Source organism: Capra hircus, chromosome 5 (assembly GCF_001704415.2).
Source record: "Capra hircus breed San Clemente chromosome 5, ASM170441v1, whole genome shotgun sequence".
NCBI lineage: Eukaryota > Metazoa > Chordata > Mammalia > Artiodactyla > Bovidae > Capra > Capra hircus.
In genome coordinates this window covers 1049153-1073657 of record NC_030812.1, presented here as the reverse complement: position 1 = coordinate 1073657, position 24505 = coordinate 1049153, and the positions used below count along the sequence as shown (strand labels likewise).

The 24505-nt window shown below is 35.6% G+C and overlaps 1 protein-coding gene across 2 annotated transcripts in view; it reads left to right on the top strand.

Annotated features, from left to right (window-relative positions):
• The window catches only part of ZFC3H1 (zinc finger C3H1-type containing), a 50306-nt gene extending 30197 nt beyond the window's left edge, over nucleotides 1-20109 (top strand). For both annotated transcript variants that reach the window (XM_018047558.1, XM_005679717.3), the window contains exons 17-35: nucleotides 58-189; nucleotides 298-419; nucleotides 1319-1420; nucleotides 1620-1739; nucleotides 2540-2723; nucleotides 4013-4199; nucleotides 5484-5672; nucleotides 6244-6481; nucleotides 9311-9416; nucleotides 9498-9696; nucleotides 10256-10350; nucleotides 14041-14151; nucleotides 14413-14517; nucleotides 14634-14799; nucleotides 15916-16016; nucleotides 18088-18189; nucleotides 18732-18771; nucleotides 19033-19095; nucleotides 19225-20109. In XM_018047558.1, coding sequence (XP_017903047.1) covers nucleotides 58-189; nucleotides 298-419; nucleotides 1319-1420; nucleotides 1620-1739; nucleotides 2540-2723; nucleotides 4013-4199; nucleotides 5484-5672; nucleotides 6244-6481; nucleotides 9311-9416; nucleotides 9498-9696; nucleotides 10256-10350; nucleotides 14041-14151; nucleotides 14413-14517; nucleotides 14634-14799; nucleotides 15916-16016; nucleotides 18088-18189; nucleotides 18732-18771; nucleotides 19033-19095; nucleotides 19225-19362 — 2500 coding nt within the window. In that variant the 3' untranslated portion in view covers nucleotides 19363-20109. The remainder of the gene's footprint in view (nucleotides 1-57; nucleotides 190-297; nucleotides 420-1318; nucleotides 1421-1619; nucleotides 1740-2539; nucleotides 2724-4012; nucleotides 4200-5483; nucleotides 5673-6243; nucleotides 6482-9310; nucleotides 9417-9497; nucleotides 9697-10255; nucleotides 10351-14040; nucleotides 14152-14412; nucleotides 14518-14633; nucleotides 14800-15915; nucleotides 16017-18087; nucleotides 18190-18731; nucleotides 18772-19032; nucleotides 19096-19224) is intronic.

The window sequence follows — 24505 nt, the reverse complement described above, 5'->3', positions numbered from 1 at the left end:
AATTTAAAATTTGCTGAGGACTGTTTATGGAGCATCATAATGTGCCTCTTTTCTTAGATTTAGTCCATACTATCGAACCAAGGAAAAACTTCCCCTAAGCTCAGTATCATATAGTAATATGATCGAACCGGATCAGTGTTTCTGCCGTTTTGATTTAACAGGAACATGTAATGATGATGATTGTCAGTGGTGAGTAGTTTTTATTTGTGAATATTTTATAATTTAAAAACCAATCTTGGTCGTTTAGCTTTGATATATATGCATGATTATCTTTTCTGTGTTGTTATTTTATTTTAGGCAGCATACACAAGACTATACACTAAGCCGAAAACAGCTATTCCAGGACGTTCTGTCGTATAATCTGTCTTTGATTGGTTGTTCAGAAGGAAGCACTGATGAAGAAATTGCTGCTGCAGCAGGTTTTAAAGACCTCTTGTTTCCCAAGTGAAAATTGAAATTAGGCAATTTAAAAGTTTTATATTCAGTTGTTGATATCTTTAAACAGCTATAAAAATTGAGTATAGTTATCTGTGACACCTTATCTAGATCTGCTCTGTCCAGTACAGTAGTCACTAAAACAGAAATTCACTTTCTCAGTCACTCTAACCACATTTCAGGTGCTTCATAGCCACTCTCGAGCTTAGTCTCGTGGTCAGCGGCTTACCAGTGAGGCAGTGCAGATGTGGCACACTTCCGTTACTGTAGGGAGTTCTTCACAGAGCTCATCTAACTGCTTCAGTCTAAAAAGAGTATGTTAACATGGTGGTTAGGACTTTTACTGGTGATTTAGAAAGTCTCTATTTTTATTCCTTTTAGAAATAGAGGGGATTGGAAGTTGAGATGACTGTAGGTTCAAATTCTACAATGAAGTAAAAAGGAAGTTTATACAGTTTGACATTGTAGAAAGCGTAGATTACTGCCAGACATTGTGTGTAAATGTTGTTAAGCTTTTCCCCAGATGTAGTACCAAATAAGTCTTTTCGGAAGTAAGGAAATTGATATTTGTTAAATTCACTATAATCACAATTCTTAGTGATTGTAACAAAACAATCTGTTTAATCATTCCTAATTAAGGACCTTAATTTTCACTTGTTTAGGTTGCTTACTTTTTTTCCAACCCAAATTGGGGTGCGTGATATGGTAGGGTTTGCTGTATTAGTTGAGATAATGTAGACCTTGCCCTTTAGAAGTCATAGATGTTTTTGGCTAGTACCTTTAATTTTTAAACTGTTCTTTTCTTCATACTCTTTAATTAGCCTCATCTCCGTAGTCTGTGTTTTTTATACTTTTTATGACGATAACATTGCTCTAATTTCAGAAAAATACGTTGAGAAACTTTTTGGAGTAAACAAAGATCGAATGTCAATGGACCAGATGGCTGTTCTCCTTGTGAGCAATATCAATGAAAGTAAAGGCCATAGTGAGTATTTATATCTTTCTCTCACATAAAAGGACCTTATAGTTTATGAGAACAAATTTTTGACATTATATAAAAAATATATTTATCTTTTCTGAGTAACATGATAGAATAAATTTAGCTCTTTTTGAGCACTGTTTAGTTATTTTTCAGAACTGTAAAAGACCAGTTCTGTTAACTAACAGTCTTCTATCTACTTTAGCACCTCCGTTTACAACCTACAAAGATAAAAGAAAGTGGAAGCCAAAGTTTTGGAGAAAACCTATTTCAGAGAACAATTTCAGTAGTGATGAGGAACAGTCTACAGGACCAATTAAGTATGGTAAGAAGTAATTTAAGATCCAGAATCATGAAATTCTGGTGTCATTTCTTTGTCTAACACTTTGCTAATCTTTTGGTATTATCTGTGGATGCACGCTCAATTGTTCAGCTGTGTCTGGCTTTGTGACCCCATGGACTGTAGCCTGCCAGGCTCTTCTGTCCATGGAATTCTCCAGGCAAGAATACTAGAGTGGGATGCCATTTCCTCCTCCAGGGGATCTTTCTGACTCAGAGATCGAACCTGTGTTTCCTGCATCTCCTGCATTGGCAGGCGGGTTCTTTACCACTAGCTCCACCTGGGAAGCCCCTTGGTATAATCTACTAGCTTTTAAAAGTTTTTCATTTTTAAAAAGCAGTGATGCTGGTTGGTGTTTAAGGCAATTAGTTCTTCCTTATGCAAGACTACCCCTTATGTTGCAAGAATGTTGTTCCATGACCCATGTTCAGTAAATGCAAGGATCACCCTTTGGTAAATGTGAAGGCTTTAAATATTGCTAAACTTACTTGAGTGGGGAGACTGCTCCCATTTGAGAACTACTGCCTGGCCTGTGTCCTTCTTCGGAACAGGCATCCTATTTTGTTTAATCTTTGAGTCTGTGTTTTCTGACATACAGTAGGCTCACAGAATGAATTAATTAAATGAGTGAACAAAGTAATGTATGAATGAGTGCTTTACTGTCAAGCACATCTTACATTATAATGTCAGGTTTTCATAATTATGTACTATTTGTAGATTAGAAGATGTACTCCTTAGATCTGCGGATTAGAGAAATTGTGAGGCTAACTTACTTTTCCTTATAGCTTTCCAGCCAGAGAACCGAATAAATGTTCCAGCTCTGGATACAGTTGTCACTCCGGATGATGTCAGATACTTTACCAATGAGACTGATGACATTGCTAATTTAGAAGCAAGTGTGCTAGAAAATCCTTCTCATGTACAACTTTGGCTCAAACTTGCATACAAGTACTTGAACCAAAATGAGGGGTAGGTCTCCTTCTAATCTTTGTGTAAGCTGTTGCACTTTTATATTTTTATGTTTGAGGTTTATTTCATCTCTGGTAATCAGGTTTCCCTCCTAGTATCAGTGGAGCCTTTGTTTTTTGACAAAGCGAAAAGTCCTTAATTGTGTAAAAGCTGTTAGAAAAAGTTTAAGATTACATCTTGAGTTATGTGCATGGCTCAGTGTATGGGTAATAATTTAGCTACAATCTTTAACTTAAGTAGGCCACTTCAAAGTAGTATCAGTTAAAACAGTAAATTCTGAGCAGTCCAAGAATTAATCATTGCATTTTTTAATAAGTCAGGTAGTCATGGTCTCTTAATAAAATTTTGATTAAGTCACAGTATAACAGGTTAAATTTTATGTTAATTATCATTTAGAGATTTAAAGGTTGTCTAAGAACCTCTAAATTCTGGTGGACTGAGTTTCTGTGTCAGTGTTACATTATGTATATTCACATAAGATAAATATTAATTTATCTCAAAAATGACAACTCCTATTACATAATTATGTTTTCTGACTCCTACTTATTGATAGGGTTGCAGAAATAATCTTTTATGACCAGGAGTAATATTTATTGCTATAATTTTGAAATTATAATAGGTTTTTTTTTTTTTAAGGCTGCTTTATCTAAAAACTTTTTTAAGGTAGCACTACAAAATGCTAGTACAACACACATACCTGAATATGGTGCTTTTTAACTTGCTTTATGTGTCATTTTCATGTTAATGGGATAAGTTAAAGTGTTTTCTCTTCTGACTCATTTACTGAATGAAGGCCCAAAAACTGTACATTGTTTTATGAACAGGATCATGAGAGACAATTTTCTTCTCCAAGAGACAGCAAGCACTTGACTGTTGAAAAGAACTATTATATTGAAAGCCTTGATTATTTTGTGCTGGTAGTAGCTGGCCTTGAGAATTGTTTCCCATTCCCAGGCTACTGTAAATCATGAGATATTGCTGAATATGGACAGAAAGCACATTTGAAGTTGATGATCTAGTGGTTTTACAACACCATATTTTTATCTGGTGAATGCACATTGAACATGCACTTAAAAAGGAATTGTTGGCTTTATGGGAAAATCAGGACATTTTTTGGACAAATGTGATATAAAAATTTAATCTACTTCTCTTTATCGTAGATAATTCTAGCTTCTTGGTAGGTTCTAATAGAAAATGGAATTTAAAAGTTGACTTATTAGACTACAGTGATTTAAAAAGTATTTTCAGGCATTAAAAAAGATGCTCCTCCTTTTCTTTCAAATATGTAGGCTGTGTTCAGAGTCTTTGGATTCTGCTTTAAATGTTCTGGCTCGAGCTTTGGAAAACAACAAAGACAATCCAGAAATTTGGTGCCATTATCTCAGATTGTTCTCAAAAAGAGGAACCAAGGAGGAGGTGCAGGAAATGTGTGAAACAGCTGTTGAATATGCGCCTGATTATCAAAGTTTTTGGACTGTGAGTAGAAACAATAAAGTGGTGTGTGTGTGTGCATTATCAAATAATTCTTCAGGCCATCTTAAATACTGATGTATAACTTCATAGATTATATGTTTTGTCTGCATACAGATATAATAATGAGCTTACTTTCACTGTCCAGTAACCTTAAAACCACTTCTCTGGGTCCAGATTAATTTAAACTAAAAAAGAAAACAGTATTTAGTGAAGAGGTGTTTTTATGTTGTTGTTGTTTACTTTATTGGTAATGAAAAAAGATAAACATTTTAAAGCATTTCACACTTACCTATTCATAAGCAATTTTATTTTAGACAAATTAAGTGAATTTTTGCTAAGTATCTGAAAATAATTTAAAAAAACCTTTTATGCTTGTGTAATATTTTCATGAAGGCCAGAAAACATTTTGGTCTTTTTATTATGTTCTCATTACTTACGAAAATAATCTGTGAATCATACTAATATTGAACCTTGCCAAATTAAAAAGATTTGGTGACAAAGTTTTTCCTCATTCTCTGAGAAAATGGGATGTTGCCTACCTATGTTTAAAATTATAATTAATCTGCTTGTAAATATTCATTGATATGTGAAGTTTTACTAGCTGAACTCAGGAATTATTAGACCCAGATAAGCTTTCATATAAGCCTATGGCTGTCAGATCTGTCATTTACTTGCTAACTGGAGTTCAGAACAGACAGACTTGGATGACATGACACCTTTAGTGAATGAACACGCCACTTTCTTATTCCCCCAACTCACTGAACGGATTCAGACAGTGAGAAATGCTTGAGATTAACCTGAAGCTTTATATCAAAATTAATGCTGTTGATCAACTCAAGTTACAGTGTGTAACGTTTGTCCTGAAGTTGTTTGGTCTTTAAAGGACTTCCTAATTCTTGCAGTTATTTTGTCACTTATTTCTTATATGAATGTTACTCTTGAAATGTTTATACAGTCACACACCTGAGCAGTGCAAATTGCATGTGGTCGTAAACACATGAGCTTTTGAAGATCCATTGTGGTCTTGCTGCCATCTATCTATTGATTTCAATCAAAGGTGAAATGGCTTCAATGATAATTCTAACTGTATATCTCTGTTGTTTTAGTTGTCATCTGATTCCACTATCCAGCTTAGTACTGGAAGATGTGTTTATACATATTTTTAATTATCCTTTTTGCAGAAATTGAATTTTTAATGTATGACATTTTCTTAGTGAAATGTGAAAAATCTTGAGTATTAGATATTCTTATGAAGTAGGACTAATCATATGAAATCCCTTTGGACAGTTTCTGCACCTGGAAAGCACCTTTGAAGAAAAAGATTACGTATGTGAGAGAATGGTGGAGTTTCTCATGGGAGCAGCCAAGAGGGAAGCATCAGATACTCTGTCCTTTCAACTTTTAGAGGCTCTTTTGTTTAGAGTTCAGCTGCACATATTTACTGGAAGATGCCAAAGTGCACTTGCAATTTTACAGGTAAGCATTTATTATAGCATTTAATGACATTCTAAATCTTTGCCACTTTTTAGTAAGTTGTGTGAATTTGGGCAAGTTTGTGACTGTTTCCTCCTTTGCTTATTAGTAGGGATAAAATCTTTAGAACACTCTTTAGAATATTTATGAGGTTTAAATGAAGATAATACTTGCTGAGTACCCACCAGAATAAACTTCAATATTCTGGGGATTCACACCATTAAGGGAATTAGTCCATAGTGAAAACCTTCCATATGGGTGTGGTGGGTTTTTTTGTTTGTCATTTTTATTCTTACTAGATTCTGAATGTTAAGACACTTTAAATATATAGATAAATTTAACCTTTTCATTAATTATGTCATAAACCTTAGTATAGTGAAAATTATGCTAATCTGTTACTGATCTCTAAAGAGTTTTTTCATTTAAAAAATTGGTGACTATCAAAAATTGGACTTAGCTGTTTAAGAAACATGCCAAAGAAATAAAACACTTATAATCTTCTTTGCCTTTGCAGTTGAATCTTATTAGGAATATTTTTAAAAACACCTTCAGATTATTTTTCCATTTTACCTAGAATGCATTGAAATTGGCTAATGATGGAATAGTAGCTGAATACCTTAAAACAAGTGATCGATGTTTGGCATGGCTGGCCTACATACATCTTATTGAATTCAACATTCTTCCTTCAAAATTTTATGATCCATCTAATGCCAATCCTTCAAGAATTGTTAACATAGAACCATTTGTAATGCCGTGGCAAGCAGTTCAAGATGTAAAGACTAATCCTGACATGTTGTTTGCAGTATTTGAAGGTAAGTATAAACATTTATAAATTATTTAGAACATCAGCTTATTGCTTCATAATAAAGTGAAACAAATTTATGTATTGCAAATTGTAGTTTATTTTTTTTAAAGATTTATTTATCTTTATTTTTGGCTGTGGTGGGTCTTTGCTGCTGCACGCAGGCTTTTCTCTAGTTGCAGTGAGTGGGGGCTACTCTTTCTTGAGGTGTGCGGGCTTCAGTAGTGGTGGCACCTAGGCTTAGTTGCTCCTGCTGCATATGGCATCTTCCTGAAACAGGGATCAAACTGGTGTCCCTTGCATTGCAAGGCAGATTCTTAACCACTTGACTACCAGCGAAGCCCCTGTAGTTTTATTATATAAATGCTTTAAAGATTAAATCAGATAAAGTGAGCATGGTCATGGGTGAAAACCAGGAACTGTACTACATTACATAGGTTTTCTGACTACGGCAGAGGGTTTCAGCTAAGCATGTAAATAATACAGCATGTTTACGTAGGTTTAATGAGTTGATTGAGTCACAGAACCAAGTAAATTTTGTAAAGCAATCTATCAATGTGAAAGTTAAAAGATAATACCTTATTTTTTCAAGTAGTTAGTATTTTCTCCCTCAGTCAGTTGAGTTTGATTCCTTCTTTACTAACCAAGGTATCTGCTTTGAAATATAAAGTCTGTTCCCTTCTAATAAGAAGTATATAGCCTAGTCAGAAGATAAAATCTATACATATAACATCAATCAACATAAGAGAAGTATAACTGTCTCAGCATATAGTCTAGATTCTGTGCTTAGAGAAGAGGCTGGGATCTGTGATTTAGAGAATTACATGGTGCAGGCCATAAACCTAAAGGGAAGAGGTTACTGCAGGTTGGCACGATCAAGTATGTCTCCATAGAACAGTTAGGACTTGGAGCTGCACTTTGAAGCTGGATTATGATGTGACTGACACAGTGAACCTCATTCTCGAAGCTGGGACTCTGTATTATTTCTGTTTCTCAAGGGCCTGTAATGTCTGGCTGAGTGCTTAGCATATGTTCATTGAATAAACTAGGGAAGAAAAAAGTAAAAGAAGGGCATTCCTATTAGGGGAAGTAAGTAAACAAAAAGCAACAAGTAGATAAGAATTGGTGCAGTGTATTTAAAGAGAAATTAGAAGACGGAAGAGTCCTTATCAAAATGAGTTGTGATGTTTAGTTGCTAAGTCGTGTCTGACTCTTTTGCAATCCCATGGACTTCAGCCTGCCAGGGTCCCTCTGTCCATGGTATTTCCCAGGCAAGAATACTGGAGTGGCTTGCCATTTCCTTCTCCAATCAAAGGGAGACTTTTGTGATAAAGAATAGTAGGAATTAAACTAAATATGTGGAATGATACTAGGTTTTCAAGAAGTTTGTGTGGTAGGTTTAATGGCAATAGAGAATCTTTAAGAAAGAAAGAATGTGCTGGAGAGAAATTATACCAAAGGTAGTAAAACCAACCAGAAGCCAATCGCCATAACTGAGGCATTAAAGAAAGTAACCTGGGAAAGAGTATTTATTGGAGATATCTAAGAGACAGATTAAATATCAGGGAAGAAGAGAAAAAATAGTCAAAGATGATTTCAGGGTTTTGAGTCCAGGAAAAGGAAAGTATACTAATAGAAAATTGGTGAATTGGAAAGACTGCCAGTAAGAGTGTGAATGATAATTGGTGTGACTGATAATTGGTCACCCAAGTAGAAATACTTGTTGCTAGAAGGAGACAAGGAAGTATCCCTTAAATGAACAGTCAATGGAGAGAAATGGATTTGAAAGTTATCAACATAGAAGTTATTGTATTAGTACTTTGCAATTTTTAATGTGCTCCCACAGTAAGTTATTTAATAGTTGAATGAGACCAAGAAAAAATACAATCTCTTAGAAGCAGAAGCAAGCAGAAATTAAGAAGAAGAACATTATCATATGCTAATATAAAGATAGATTTGTTTAGATAGGATACTTAAAAGCTAACTTCACAAGTGCTATTTCAGAGTGGCTTTCACTTAGCAAATCTGAGTAGTTTAGCTTAGCAAATCTAAGTTTAACCTAGCAAATCTGAGAAGTCATATCACTATTGGGCAGGAAGGAAATGGTGACAGTGGTGCAGAGTGAAACAATGGAGGACTATTCTCTAAGAAGCAGATCAAGTAAAGGACTCTTTATAAAGGGAAAAGTGTTCTGAAAGAAGAGTTGTATAAATCTTAATTATGTTGAATTGGTTCATAGTGCTTTTCAGGTCTACTGTATCCTTCTATTTGCCTTTATATTCATTCTGTTAGTTTTTGAGAGTTTGATATTGAAGCTCCTACTAAAAATCTTAATAACTTAAAAAATTATAGTATATAGAACTATATGTAACTCTGTTCTGTATTTTCCAGTTGTCCTGTAAATGTGTTACCATACTTTCATAATTTACAAAAAGAAAAGAAGTTTCAAAAAAAGATAAGGAAAGTGTTAACCATGACAAAACTGGGGAAAAAGAAAATCAAGTTTAGGGGGATATATTTAAATGACTGTAGATTAGCACAGCAAGTCCTCTTGAAGCAGGTGAGAGAAAGATGAAAAGATAACTGATTCTTTAATTTTCTTAATACAGTTTTTTTGGAATCTAGTATAAATGCAAAGATATATATTTAGATGCAAGAGCTAATAATGGATGTTTTATTCTTAACAGGAAAGTGAGGATAAGAGAACAGTTTTAGGAGTCTGGAGATAATCTGAAATATCTCCTTTAGGTGAAAGCTTTGAGCTTAATAAAGGTGAATAAGTTATGGTCAAACAAAAGAAGAAAAATTCATTTTGTATTTGATTCATGTTTTTGGGTAGATGCGGTGAAAGCTTGCACAGATGAGAGCCTTACTGTTGAGGAAAGAGTAGAGACCTGTGTCCCACTTTACACAAACATGATTGTTCTGCACCAGCTTCTTGAGAGGTAAAACTTAATTGACTAGCAGTTAACCTCATATTAAAAATCAATTTTTCATGTGTTAAGATGTGTGTTTTTCTTGTGAAGGTATGAGGCTGCAGTGGAGCTTTGTAAATGTTTATTGGAATCATGTCCCATGAACTGCCAGTTGTTGGAATCCCTTGCTGCTTTATATTTGAAGATGAATCAGCATGACAAAGCCAGGGCAGTGTGGCTTACTGCATTTGAAAAAAATCCTCAGAATGCAGAAGTTTTTTATCATACATGCAAATTCTTCATCTTACAGGTAAAAAAAAAGAAAAGAAAAAAATTCTTTGTTTTTCATAATTCTTAAATATGATGTTTTTTTTTCACATTCATTTGTCCTTTAAGATGTTTCAGGCATCAGGCTCTCCCGGATGTTTTACTGATTGTCTGCCTTTTGCAAACTGTATTAGGTATTCCTTCTCTTTCTTCCAGAATACTCCATCCATAGTTCAGCCATTGTATCACATTGTGAATTTGCTTATGGCTACTTTATATTCTATACGAAGAACTCCTAGAGGGAAAAAAGCTCCCCTACTCCTCACCTAGCACAGAGCCAAACATGTAATAGAGCTTAGTGGCTAATTGGTGAAATTGGTGAATGAAATTTGCTTGCTGTATATTGGATGTTAAGCTGTTTATTGGTTAATTCAGTTTGAAGATCAAAATACAAAAGTCATCTCTACCTCCACCTACTCAAAAAACCTAATCTACTCATTATTTTGGGGGTGATGTTGATGGTGGGGCTTTTCCTCCCTTGAAAGATTTTAATTAGACATTGTAAGCCTAATGTATATCTCTCCTCCCTCTTTTAAAAATAGAATCGAGGAGATAATCTTCTTCCATTTTTGCGGAAGTTTATTGCATCCTTCTTTAAACCTGGGTTTGAGAAGTATAGTAACTTGGATCTGTTTCGGTAAGTTTGTAGAAGACTGAGAAATGGTGTAGCTTAGTGGAAAGACTACCAGTTTTTGGTGGATATTTTAGGTTAGATTTTTTTTTTTTAAGATACTTGAATACCCTCTTATAGATCTGTTATAAGAGCAATAAAATTTAGTAAAAATGGACACAAAATGTAAAATGCTTTATACTCTGTATTAAGAACACTTATAAAGGAAGTTTTGTGTTAACACTATGGTGATCCATTCTGCTTTTAATTATTGTCATTGTTAACTTTAGCACTTAATACTATATCAACAGACTATCCTGAGATAATCTCAGTGATTTATGGAAAAATAAATTTCAAATTATTGGATTGGTGACTTAAAGTGAATCTAAATAATATGCCTTTTTGAAAAAAAAATTCTGAAGAGGACTGCTTCAACGGCTTCAACTTCTGAAAGGTTGTTGAGTTAGAACCTTCAGTGAATTTTCTTTTCAACCATCAGTCTCTCAGTAGCTTATCGAGAATTCTGTATTTACTGCCTTTATTTGCTTCCCTGTGAGTTCTTGTTCTAACAACAATAAGAGGCCACAGCACATCATAAGGAGTGGGTTTTTTGGAGGCTTTTAAAAAGTTCTCTTTTATTCTTCCTCCTTATCTTTCAGTAGGGATCAGCAGACTTTTTTTCTTAAGGTCCAGATACTAAATATGTTAGACTTGCAAGCCATATGGCCTGTCACTACTAGTCAGCCTTGCTTTCATAACAGGAAAGCAGCTGTAGACAGTATATAAATGAACGAGCATCGCTGTGTTCCAATCAAAGTTTATTTATGACAATGGATTCGTTTGCTGAGCGTAAGTGAAATAGCATTGAAAGGAAAATATCGTGATACAGCTTTGTTATTTTACGTTAGGAAGAGCTGGGAAGGAAGGTCTAAGCTGAATGTCTCCTTGAAAGGATTCTTATAGAAACTACTGAGCAGAGGCAAAGTCTTGGATTTATATGTGCTAGTTTGATGCCTACATGCATTTTTCTTTTCTTAGACACCCCTCCCTGCATCCTGTCCCTCAGTATCGTAATGTTATGTAAAAACATATTTTCAAAAATAACCCACATTTTGTTAAGTCAGTGGTTTATCTGCTGTAGATTTTGAAATTTGACAAAAAAAGTTTGGGGTCACTATTCTTTACCAGACCTGAGGCTTTTCTTCTGTCCTCTGATGGTTGCCAGTTTATTGACATCATGATTTTAGTGCTCTTCCTAAAGGTCTTTCTGCTTTTCTATACCTAGATTAACATCTTACAGTTAATTACAAAAGAATAATTTGAAAGGCAAATTAAAGATGAGCAATTAAGAGATTGTTCGGCTTCCACATGCTGACTTTCTCCCTATTGGAGTTAGATTGCTTTAACATCTCAGAGCACAGGTTAAATTCAAGGCTGAACAAGACTTTTTAAAACTTGACAATTCTGATTTTCCTTTTGGCATGAAGGTAATCATTTTAGCTTTGAAGAAAATGCTGCCAGTTTGTGCCATGGTCAAAAATGTTGAGATCTTCTTGATGTCAGCCTAATAAAGTAGAAATTTAGTCTGGGTCAATAAAAATTTGAAAGTGGGCTACCTCCAGATAATCTTCTCATTGTTTACTAAGTCATTTTGCTTAATTAATTTGTTACTGTAAAGGCATAATTCACAGTTCACCAAGAATTATGAGGAAAAAATGTCCTGTGCTTAGTTTATATAGACAATTTGAAGTCCTTCTTTACACAGTGCATTTCCGATAACTGAGGAAATCGTTTTTGAATCAAATATTAAGAGAATGGCAGTAAGTTAGAGAGTGTTCAGCATTGCCATACTTACTGCTGCTGCTAAGTCGCGTCAGTTGTGTCTGACTCTGTGCGACCGCATCCCTGGGATTCTCCAGGCAAGAACACTGGAGTGGGTTGCCATTTCCTCCTCCAATGCATGAAAGTGAAGTCTCTCAGTTGTGTCCGACCCTCAGTGACCCCATGGACTGCAGCCTACCAGGCTCCTCCATCCATGGGATTTTCTAGGCAAGAGTACTGGTGTGGGGTGCCATTGCCTTCTCCAGCCATACTTACTAGTATTGATAAAACAAATTTTTTTGGCCACACCACTCAGTATGTGGGAACTTAGCCCCAGACCAGGTATTGAATCCATGCCCTCTGCATTGGAAGCTCAGAGTCTTAACCACTGAACCACCAGGGTAGTCCCTGATACAGATATTTGTAATTATTATAAAAGAGCCAAAGCTTATTAATAGTTGTCAGTGCTCATAACAGGTTCAAAATATTCTTATTTCATGAGTAGAAATTGTAAAGTACTTAGAACTGTAATATTAGAATTGGAGTCTCGTTTCTCTTTCTGTGTAACATTTAGGATAAATTTTATGCTGTAAAATTTTACGTGTCAAATTTAGTATAAAAACAGAGCTAGAAGCAGTAATTTTCATGTGTTTCAAATCAATTTGAAGATTAGTAGATAACCATAAAAATTAACTTGGGTGTTTCATTCACCTTACTGAAGTTAGTAAGGATAATCTTACATAGATGAGAGTTGAAGTTATCTTCTCTTACTTACCTCAGTTTTGAGGAAAGCTGATACTCTTAGAAGTTAAGTGATTAGCTCATGGTGATACAGCTAGTTATGGCCAAGCTGGGATAACTTCTAGATTTACCATTTCTTCCCTGTCTTATGCCTCTCCACTCAAATCTTCCCCACCCCAGACCCCATACAGCCTCTCTAACACATTAAAACGTAGTCCCTTGAAATAATTTTTTAAATCCAGTTGGTTGTCCTTGTTGAAATCAGTGTATTTCCTTTAAAAACATTGTTCCTGAAGATGCTGGTAGTGTTATACACACAGATTCCAATATATTGGAAATCTGAATTAGCAAAGTCAAAAAAATAGTTTTTAGTATCCTTTAGTATTGTGGCTTTTTAAGAGCAGACTTTATTTTTCTGTATTTCTCAGTCTTACTTAATCATAGACCTCTTTTTGACAAGTGTCTTATAGGCCAATATGTTATAGTATACACTTTGATATGTCTAAAATTAAGTATAGTGGTATTTGTCTGTATGTATGTTATTTGAGGGAGAGACAGTTTTCAGATAGCAAGTTTTGTAACTCAGAGAATTTTTTCTTTACAAGAATGTACAGATTTTGTGGGTAGTCTCATTTGTTCTCTGTTTTTAATTAGATTTCATTAGATGATTATGGTGGTTTGTTTAATTTGAGCTAAAGATTTTTAAAAATTTGTTTTAGAAGATTTATTTAAGTAAGTGGTGGTGGTGGTGGTGTAGTCACTGAGTCGTGTTCAACTCTTATGACCCCATGGACTGTAGCCCACCAGACTCTGTCCATGGGATTTCCCAGGCAAGAATACTGGACCGGGTTGCCATTTCCTTCTCCAGAGAGGTTCTTCCCGACCCAGGAATTGAATTTGGGTCTCATGCATTGCAGGGAGATTCTTTACCGACTGAGCTACAAGGGAATCCCATTTAAGTAGGTAAAAGATAATAAATATATGATGCTAGAGATGTGACCAAAATGATATGGTATACACCCCAAAATAAAGTCTCATTACCTTATAAAAATATTTCAAGGAAATTTTAGTTGAAACTGAGGACTTTTAAAAAAGTATTAATAATCCATATATACATAGGCATAATTTTAAAGAGTATGATTTTTTTCCCCTCAGGTATCTCCTGAATATCCCAGGACCACTTGACATTCCAGCCTGTTTATGTAAAGGAAATTTTGATGATGAAATGTTTAACCACCAAGTTCCTTATTTGTGGCTGATATACTGGTGAGACATCTACTGTGGAGAGAAATGTTGCATATGAGGCTTGCACTTGTTATTTACTACTGAACTACACTAAATTAAAATTAACCTGTTGTTAAAATCACTGAAGCAGAATTGAAGGGATGCTAAGGTTTATTCATTATTAAAGAAGATCAAAAGAAGGATTCCATTGTAATAATATCTGTAGTGTTTATACTTTGTCATTCCTTTATCTAATTGAATTGAGCTGTAGACATACAATGTTTTCCTTCATTTTTTAAACAGCCTTTGTCATCCTCTTCAATCAAGTATTAAAGAGACAGTGGAGGCATATGAGGCAGCATTAGGGGTGGCCATGAGATCTGATATAGTGCAGAAGATTTGGATGGAGTAAGTTTAGTTCCTCTTAATAAGAAGGGGATTTGAAATAAGGGAAATTGGTTGGGTTTCTTCTTAGAGAATTTCTGGCTTAATTATTCTAAATTATAATATTTTTCTTTTGGCAGTTATCTTGTCTTTGCCAATAATAGAGCTGCTGGATCCAGAAACAAAGTCCAAGAATTCAGATTTTTTACTGATTTAGTGAATAGATGTTTGGTTACAGTCCCTGCCCGATACCCCATTCCTTTTAGCAGTGCTGATTACTGGTCCAACTATGAATTTCATAATAGGGTAAGAGCTTAAAACTTTTTTCTTTAGATATTTGTACAAAAGAAGGGAACTTAAATGATAGCAAAACTCCGGTTTAACATCAGGAGAGCTTTTCTTAGGACCACTTTGCTAGCATTTACTATTATTCTTGACCTTGTTTTCTATTTATCTCTTCAAAGTCTCAAAACAGAGCCCTTTAAAGTTCAGTTAAGATACATGTGCATATTAATTATGTTCTACTTAAGCAAATTTAACATTGAAGCACAAGTGAAGCGATATTAATGTTTAATACATATTTAAAAAGAGAGATCAAAAGAAGTAACTGTAATAATATCAGTAATATTTTTCTTGAGTAACTGGAAATTTTACTGAATGAAAAACTCTGTAACTTTAAAATGAATAATAATGTCCTTACGTGTTGTAGCTGCTCTTTGTATCAGTATTTTGTCAAGAAAATATAGGCATACATGGGACATAAGAAAGCTGAAATCAGATGACGTTTGGAATTTTTAAAGTAGAATCTGAATATTCATGTGTTTATAAGGTCATCATCTTACAGGCAGTGAAGCAAAGTGTTCTTTTAAAATTGTTTTATTTTCAGAGACCCCTATTATTCAGTGCAGTGTAAATTTAAATCTACTCCTGCCTAAAGCTCAGTGTAGACTAAAACATCTCTGTGTTTTATTTTTTTGGTGAGTTGGTTTTGTTGCTAATCAGGATAACCAATTACTGTGCTTTGTACTTCTATGCCGTTCTTTATCCCAGGATCTCAAACCACTTTATGGACATTAAGTCATTTATACACGGGCATTCCTTGAGCAAGATGTGGCAGGTATTATTAGCCCTATGACTTGCCCAGCTATACAGCAAGTAAAGGTAGACTCAGGAATAAAAACCCAGACCCCTGGCCGCTCGTCAGTGTTCTCAGTCCATGGCTGTCCTCACTGGATCATAGTTCCTAATTCATACTTGGAAAGTCACTGATATAGTTAATGATAGGAACCGTAACTCACAGCATCATACAGTACTGTAATTTATACATTCATGTCTTAAAGACCATTTTAGTTTTCTCATTAAAACACATAGGTAATTGGATTCACATTTTGTTGCGTTCCTTTCCCCCCTCAACCTTTACAGGTTATTTTCTTTTATTTGAGCTGTGTTCCAAAGACCCAGCATTCCAAAACCTTGGAACGGTTTTGCTCAATTATGCCAACTAATTCTGGACTTGCACTGAGGTAAGGAAAAATAAAATTCTCAGTTCAATTGTATCGGCTCTTCATATAAAATGATTCTTGAATACTTACTAAGGATAGTCTCTCACTATTTCCTCATTCTACTTTAATTTCAGAGCTGTTAAGCAATACGTAGTTTTTCACGTAAAAGTGATTGTAAAAATCTAGTCACTTCAGAAAACCTGCAGATTATAAGGGGACAAGAGAGAAAGAGAAAAGCAGCCATCCATATATATTTTAGTTACTATGACTTCATTTAGGTCAGTCATTCTCAAATATTAGCATGCATCAGAATCTCCTGGGATACTCATTTAAAATGCAGTTTCTTGAGTTATAGCTCTCTAATGATATTGGAGAAACACTCATCCACGGATTTCATACATTCAGTTAGATTTTTTTTTAGAGCATTTGTTTGTAGTTTTTCTGCTCTGATAGAATAAAATCCATTTTAACTGTGAAGAATTGTGCTTTTTGATTCAGAAAGGTACTCTGCATACTATTGCTCTGGCTTCTACTTGTGCCATCATTTCCACGGCATCAGTTGTGTCTTATGCTTTTAAGCTTGTTTTACGGATTATAAGGTGCCTAAGGACTTCTCAGGTGGCTCAGTGGTAAAGAATCCGTCTGCCGATGCAGGAGACACAGGAGAAGCGGGTTTTATCCCTGGGTTGGGAAGTTCCCCTGGAGGAGGAAATGGCAACTCACTCCAGTATTCTTGCCTGGAAAATCCCATGGACAGAGGAGCCTGGCAGGCTGCATTCCATGGGATCACAGAGTCGGGCACGGCTTAGCGACTGAGCACGCACTCACACAAGGTGCCTAAAGTGGTTATCAGATATTCCTTCATGTTTACATTCCACTTAGCATGTATGTGGAAAAATGGTGTAAGAGATTGAAAAAAATTCAAAAGCCTAAGACTATGACAAAAATAACAACACTACAGTGTTTAATAATAAAAATTCTCAGTAAGTATGCTAATCTACCAAAGTTAATTATAGAAATTTGTATTATAAATCATCACTTTTGGTAAAACATGTGAAATAGAAAATGTAGTGGTATTTGACTAGTTTCTGTAATGGGTGGGTATTTTGGAATATAGGTAGTTTAATTGTTGGTTTTGTTGGTAAAGCTCCACTTTTGATCATTCTTATTTCCTTATAGTCATTCCTGTCCTATTTTTTTCAGAATAGAGAACTTAATAATTAGTCAATGTACTTATTACATTTTAGCTCAAGGAAATTAAGTATACTCTGTTTATTAAAGAAAGAAAAATACCAAGAAATCGTATTAATAAATTGAATCGCCAGTCTATGTCTGACGCAGGATACAGCATGCTTGGGGCTGGTGCATGGGGATGACCCAGAGAGATGTTAAGGGGAGGGAGGTGGGAGGGGGGTTCATGCTTGGGAACACATGTAAGAATTAAAGATTTTAAAATTAAAAAAAAAAAAAAATATATATATATATATATATCAGTTCATTATTTTAGAAGACTTGGGGCTTAAAGGAGGGGCATGTAGAGTGTTAATTTGGAGAGGTGCTTTGGTATCCTGTAGGAATACTATTGGAGAATGCAGTGGCAACCCACTCCAGTACTCTCGCCTGGAAAATCCCATGGATGGAGGAGCCTGGTGGGCTGTAGTCCATGGGGTTGTGAAGAGTCAGACATGACTGAGCGACTTCACTTTCACTTTTCACTTTCCTGAATTGGAGAAGGAAATGGCAGCCCACTCCAGTGTTCTTGCCTGGAGAATCCCAGGGACGGGGGAGCCTGGTGGGCTGCCCTCTATGGGGTTGCACAGAGTCGGACACGACTGAAGCGACTTGCAGTAGCAGCAGGAATACTGTTAGTTTGTTGAAGATGGTATGGACATTGACTGGACCTTTTGCTAGTTTGCATGTTTCTTTCACAGGGTAATTTTAATAAGAGGCTTCCTACAACTACTTGCTGAATAGCCTTGATGGAAGTTAATGGATCAAAAATTATAACTAATCAAACATTCTGCTCATAGAGCACATTTGAGTTCCTCATACTTGCAATGCTTTTGTTCATTTCCCTGAATGTACTTTACAGGCTACTTCAACATGAATGGGAAGAAAGCAATGTTCAGATTCTGAAACTTCAAGCCAAGATGTTTACATATAATATCCCAACATGCCTGGCCACCTGGAAAATGTAATGCAACAATCTTGTACATGTTCTTATAGCAAATGCTTTTATTTATAAGGTTTGCTCCAGACAGGTAAAAATCTGAAATGACGTCTATTTCTCCACGTGGAGAGATCTCTAATTTAGATTAATTTTCCTTGAAGGAGAATATGTGGATAACAATACTGTTATCAAACAGATCTGTTATACACATTTTAAGAGTGTCTCTTGAAAAATGCAGGGTTTTCCCCCTTTTACAATTGGATGTCTTCTTTCTTTTGTACGTGTTAGTGCTAATTATTATTTTTTTACTAGCAATTATGAGTATTTTTCATGAACCTTAATTTATGTTCAGAACACTGGTCTGCTTTATTATTGTAAAGTTGATAAAAATTGTTGAATTTTTCTTTTCACTATAGGTTACCCTCCTTGGAAGTTTAGCCTGTTACTTTCAGGAAGTTTTGTTCTCAGATTCCCACAGTCAGTATTCTGAGAGTGGTAGTATTTCATTTTGTTCGAAGATATATAAATTTTTTTTTCCTTTTCTATATTCCTTTTTTTTTTCTTAGAGCCATTGCTGCTGAGATTGTTCTAAAGGGACAAAGAGAGGTAAGCCATGATTATCAGATGGGTTGCCTTTTTTTTTTTTAAGTAGTTATTCTGCCCTTTTTGTTGACTTCTCAATTTAAAAGGATTAAAGTATGGAAGTTAACATCCTAAGAACTCTACATGTTTGGAAACTCCAAAACCCAATATAACCATTTTGTCTTGAATGTTATTATATTATGAAGTACCATTCAGATGGTTAGGATTATGAAGGTGTTTCTCACCACATTTCCTGATGCAGTTGTATATATATCTATCTTATAGGTCCACCGTTTATATCAGAGAGCCTTACAGAAGTTACCTCTTTGTGCATCACTGTGGAAAGATGTAATGCTTTTTATCTTTTATTTCATCTTGAAGTTTTCCTATAAATTTTCTGCATGTGCCATATCCATTGATGTGGTAATGCTTAAAATCTAGCTAAGTCTTACTTCTATGCTTCCCTGTCTTTTACAGCAACTCTTGTTTGAAGCATCAGAAGGAGGTAAAACTGATAACCTGAGAAAACTAGTTTCCAAGTGCCAAGAGATTGGAGTCAGCCTAAATGAGCTCTTAAATTTAAACAGTTACAAAACAGAAAGCAAGAATCACTGAACACTGGGTGCAGTCAGTTCTAAGTCCTTTTAATAATTGCCAAAATTATTTGAATGATCCTTCAAGATTAGGCTGATCCCTGGCTAAGGTCTGTGTAATGCAGACAAGCATTACTGATCATATCAAGTCCCGTACAATATCCTATCCTCAAAACCGGAAGCAATGAACATGACCCTCTTCGGTTGGATAAATGAACTTCCTGTTTGGCCTGCTTCTGGGCCCTGCCAGATTCTCATAACATCATGTACGTAAGTATAGTTCCTCAAAGTGACTGACATTTATTTTCATTTTGCTTTGTTTTTGTTTTTATTTTTTACTTTTCCCCCTTCCTTTATGTTGTGCTGTTCCTGATTCACTTGACACTCTCTGATGCCTGAGAGATTCTTGTTTGGGATTTAATTTCCAGGGCTGTGTTTACAGTAAAAAGCCGGCAGTCCCTTTTAGTTTTTCCTCTTTAAACCTTTTGAGATTCTTCATTTCAGGATCTAAAACTTAAGCAGTCCATCTTAAGGAAAGTGTAACTGCCATGGCCACAAGTCTGCTAGTTGCACTTGAATGCTCTAACAGGGTGGTTTATTGCCCTTTCTACGTTCTGGACTCCTTGCCGAGACTGTTTAACTTGAAGATTAAAGAAACTATTGCAAATGCCAGTGCATCAGAACCTAAGAGTGGTCAAATATTATGTGCAATTTTTTTGTAAAGAAATTTTAATTTATAATAAAGTTTAACAGTTTAAAGAACAGTTAATATTTGAACTGCTTTGTATGGCAATACTACTTTGTAGTATTAAAATTGTTTATAAAATATTTTTAATATAAGTTAACTTTTTGAAAAATGTTGCTGTCTTTATTCACTTTTCACACTCCGGTGGGAAAGGGTAGAAGTAGGAGATACGGATATTCACTGTGACTATATCAGTACCTTCTTATCCTGAACATGCTTTCCCATAAAAACATTCCAGTGTCTTTTCAAATTCATGAGAAGGGTGGGTCCTTTTCTGTTTTGAGGACAGTGAACATATAGCCTTGCACTACTGTTACATTCCTTGTTCTTAAGCCTGTAGTATTTAGAAAGTTTTTCCGACTATAGTGTGAATGACTTACTTAATGACTGCTATCTTATGTTGAATATCAATATGACTCCATGCAAAGGAGACTTTTGTTATCAGTCTATAGTGGATTGTTTGCACGTGATGAAAAATTGTTAATGACACACACATACTGCCACAAATGTGGTCTTAAGCTACAAGTGCAATCTAATTATTGAAGGCAGAGCAGCAGCCCCATGAAATACTAGGGAAATTATACATCTGTACATTTTTATAATGCTTGCCATGTTTGAGGCTCTACTAATGTGCCAACCAGACAGTGCAGATTTCTTCTGTTTGGTGAGGTCAGGAACAGAACCCATTTGGCCAGTATGTTTCATTAAACCAATGGTTTAATGGTTTTTGTCTAAAACCAAAGAAACTTGAGTGGAAGATAGTATCTCTGAGGGGTGTTCCTCCAATGTATGCAATTAACTGTTTAACCTTGAAAGTTTTTCCTGCCTGATTATTTGAAAAGCAGTTTGGTGCTTGGAAAAATACTGATTTTTTTCCTCCATATTTCCCCCATATTTTTGGCATTAATTGAATATCTCAGTGTTTTTAGAGACAGTGCTAAAGTTTTGAACTTTGGTTCAAAACCTGTCATTTGCTGCATTAACAATTCCATCAGCAGTGACTTTTGCCTCTTTTTTTTTTCCTTCAAAAAGAATACTTTGCGTTGGTGCATGCAGCTGTAACATCCAGCCATGCAGACTGTCTATTGTACCAACTCCAGAGGTCCCAGTTCACATGTGCACATTATGCAGGCTGTGACTCAGCATGAGGTCTTAGCATGTGTTAAGCAGCTGTTTAATTTTTAATCATTTGTCATATGGCTACTTAAAATCATGAAGCTATTTTATAGAAATTATACTGCCTTAAAGATAATACCATGTTTTTTCTCTACCGTTTTATAAACTCACTTTAACCGTCCCCCCAAAATAGTAAACATTGCTTACAGGTGTGGTGTATGTTCCTGTCATCCTTCCATATTCATTTATTGTTTGATGAAGTGTTTTCAACAAGTAATAATTAGAAAATTAAAACTTAGGGTTAAAGTTGCTAGAGTTATTGTAGTAACATGAATATAATACTTAACATACTGTATGACTGGAGTCTTCTTAGGCAAAGAATATTATACAGGGTGAAGAAATTAGTCATTGAGAACTGCAGTTCCTTATACTCTCCCACACTTGTCATGGGGGAAAAAACAAGAGGGATTTTTTTAGGGTATGGGGTTTTATCTCTGATAAAGGAAGTGGTGTGGCAAATTGCAATGTATTTTTATGTGTTTTTCTTCATTTTAGAGAACAGCCTAATATTTCTATTTACCTTTTAACGGAAAGTGGACCTTGTAACATTGTCACTGGATTATCTAAGGCGGTTTGCTTTCAATTAAAGGGCATATAAACCTACATCATAAAAGCAGGCAAGAATCTCCAGGTGCAACATCTAAGAGCTAAAGGCACTAAGCAGACAGCAGAAGGTGATTAAGACTGACAACAAATGTAGAGGGGCTTTATTGAAGGTTGTGGTTCAAATATTTATTTTTCAAGGTTGTTGAAAAAGCAGGAGCTGGTACCCTCGCTTGAGGCTGTCGTGCACTCACAGATGAGTTATAACTACCTTAAGTCACTTGCTTTCATATTTCTGTTAACATTAGTGCAAGGGAAGAATGGGGAATACAACTACGTTACCTTGCAGTTATTGCCTGCCCATATATCATTGCCCCTTAGTACAAATTAACAGTAATTATACAGAGCATTTTGGAACAAGAGCTTTTCAAGAGAAGGTAGGCTTCTAAGGGACATTTTTTGTATTCTTCTTTTGTCCTTCAGAGTTTTAACAATTGGGTTTCTGTCTTTCCAAGCTGTGGTACTTCTTAATGCGGGTGGTATTGCTGAGCTGAAAAGGGAGGACTTTTTAATTTTTTAAAAAATTTTAGGACTGTATTCCATATACCACCAAACAAAACCCATTCGCTTTCTGAGGTGTCCTTCAGATGTGTGCTCGCTGTTCAGGGGCCAGTGAACAGCCCCCTGAGCTTGTGTGGCCCCGTCCTGTGTTTCATCCGCATCTTCTACCAGCACTCACGTAGCCTTCCTCAGTAATACAATGATAGGATACTTCCTGAATACTGCTTGCTTGAGGTGCGTGCAATAATTGTGACAAGAGTTTTTCATTTTTTTCTCTGACATATTTGAGGTAGATAATAGAAAGTGGTGTCTGTCTTTTGTAGATGGTACAATGGCTATTGAATTTTTCTCCACTTTCCTTTAGTGATCTTCACAAGAGGGACCCAACAGCATGTTTTCAGAGGACCCACAGTGAAGAGTCAGGCATTTTTTCCTTCCAGAATCAATTTGAGCGCTGTGCTAGACACTTACAAGGAGAAATGAAGAGCTCCTTGAGTCTTAACAGAGCAGAAGAGTATATGCCAAGAAAGCATTTCCAAAAAGCCTCCAAATTTGGGGAAGGAGATTGGGAAAGTGTTCCCAGATGGAAGTGGATTATTGGCTAAGTCACAAAACAGGAGGAAGAAAAGTTGAGGCCAGTAATACTATTTTCAAAAAGTATGTACTACTATATACCTGAGTATTAGAAGACAGTTTGCAGTGTTTAGAAAGCTGTTTTTAAAACTTCCTAAAAAACCTCTCTGGCTTTGTGCTGATTCATGCACAGTTGACAGATTGTTAGACACGATGCAGGTAAGATGTGAAACTCACTAACAACCATGTCGATCTAGAAGAGAGACCTCTTGAGACATGCTGTGCTTCTAAATCCCGATGAGCAGGACTGAGTGGGAGTCAGCCATATCAAGCTCAATTTAAACAGCCTTGACATACAAAGTTAGATTGGCATTGCAGCTGCTTCAGCTGGTTTTTTTTTTTTTTCATTTTTTCCCCTAACTTTGGGTAATATGTGAAAGAAAGAAATGCTACATTGAACATTTATTAGTATTACAACTTGTAGAGCCTTGTTTCATTCCTACTCAAGGCTATGAGATATATTTTGTGACTCTGTTATGAATCATTTGTATAGAAAAACTACCCGGAGATGGTCCAGCCTTCAATGCTTTAAACTGATTTTTCCAAATGACATATTTTAACCCGATAACAGAAATAATTCAGTTGATAGGAACTCAGTAATGCCAGGAGAAAATTAATATAGTTGGGGAGCAAAAAATTTTGCATGATCTTAAAAGGAATAGGTGCTTCTTGGTTTCAACAGGAAAGCAGAAGATCTGAAATATTTGAGGCCAATTCGACTGGTCTTAAGTGATGTGCCTACAGTGAGTGCTGGTGGGTCTCAGTGCTTTCCTCTAGTTTAAAGACACAACTGTGTGTAGGAGACAATAGAATGTTAACTTGAGTCAATCATGTCACAAGTACCATGTAGAATTACGAGTATTTTGCTTCTATGTAAGACTCTTCAGTAAATTTTGGAGCCCACCCAAAGATAGAAACAAATATGACTCTTAAAGGCCATCTTCAATAAAGTAAAAGCCTAACTCCAAACATGAAGGCTATTTGCACAGCTGTTCTAAAAGAGAATATACTCCATTTGCCCTTTACTGGGTAATTTGAAAGCTTCAAGATTGATTATCATTTCAGCCAAAATCAAAGGTGGGTTTACAATATTGTTTGGTCTACCAAGCAAATTAAATCTTGCAAATGTTCTTACCTAGTGATGTAAGCCTTATGAAATGGAATGATAGCCAACAGCCTAAGGGAGCTGAACCAATTAGGAAGGGTGATAGAAGAGTTGGTGAGCTGTCTGCGTTAATGGAGATAATCAGGGCATCTACAGCCAAGGCCAAAACAAACACTCAGCTTGGCACAACTTAACGTCCAAATTAGACCGCCTGTGGATGTATTTGGCACTTCATGTTGATTGAAATGGAGCTACAGAAAGATAGTTTTAGGAAATAGAGAAGTGTGAACCAATGTAATAAGCATGTATCTAAAAGATCTGGATGTTAGATTTAGCTCCACCACTAAGTAGCTATGCAGTCATGACAGGCCATTTCACTGCTCCTTGTCTTTTCCTACATAT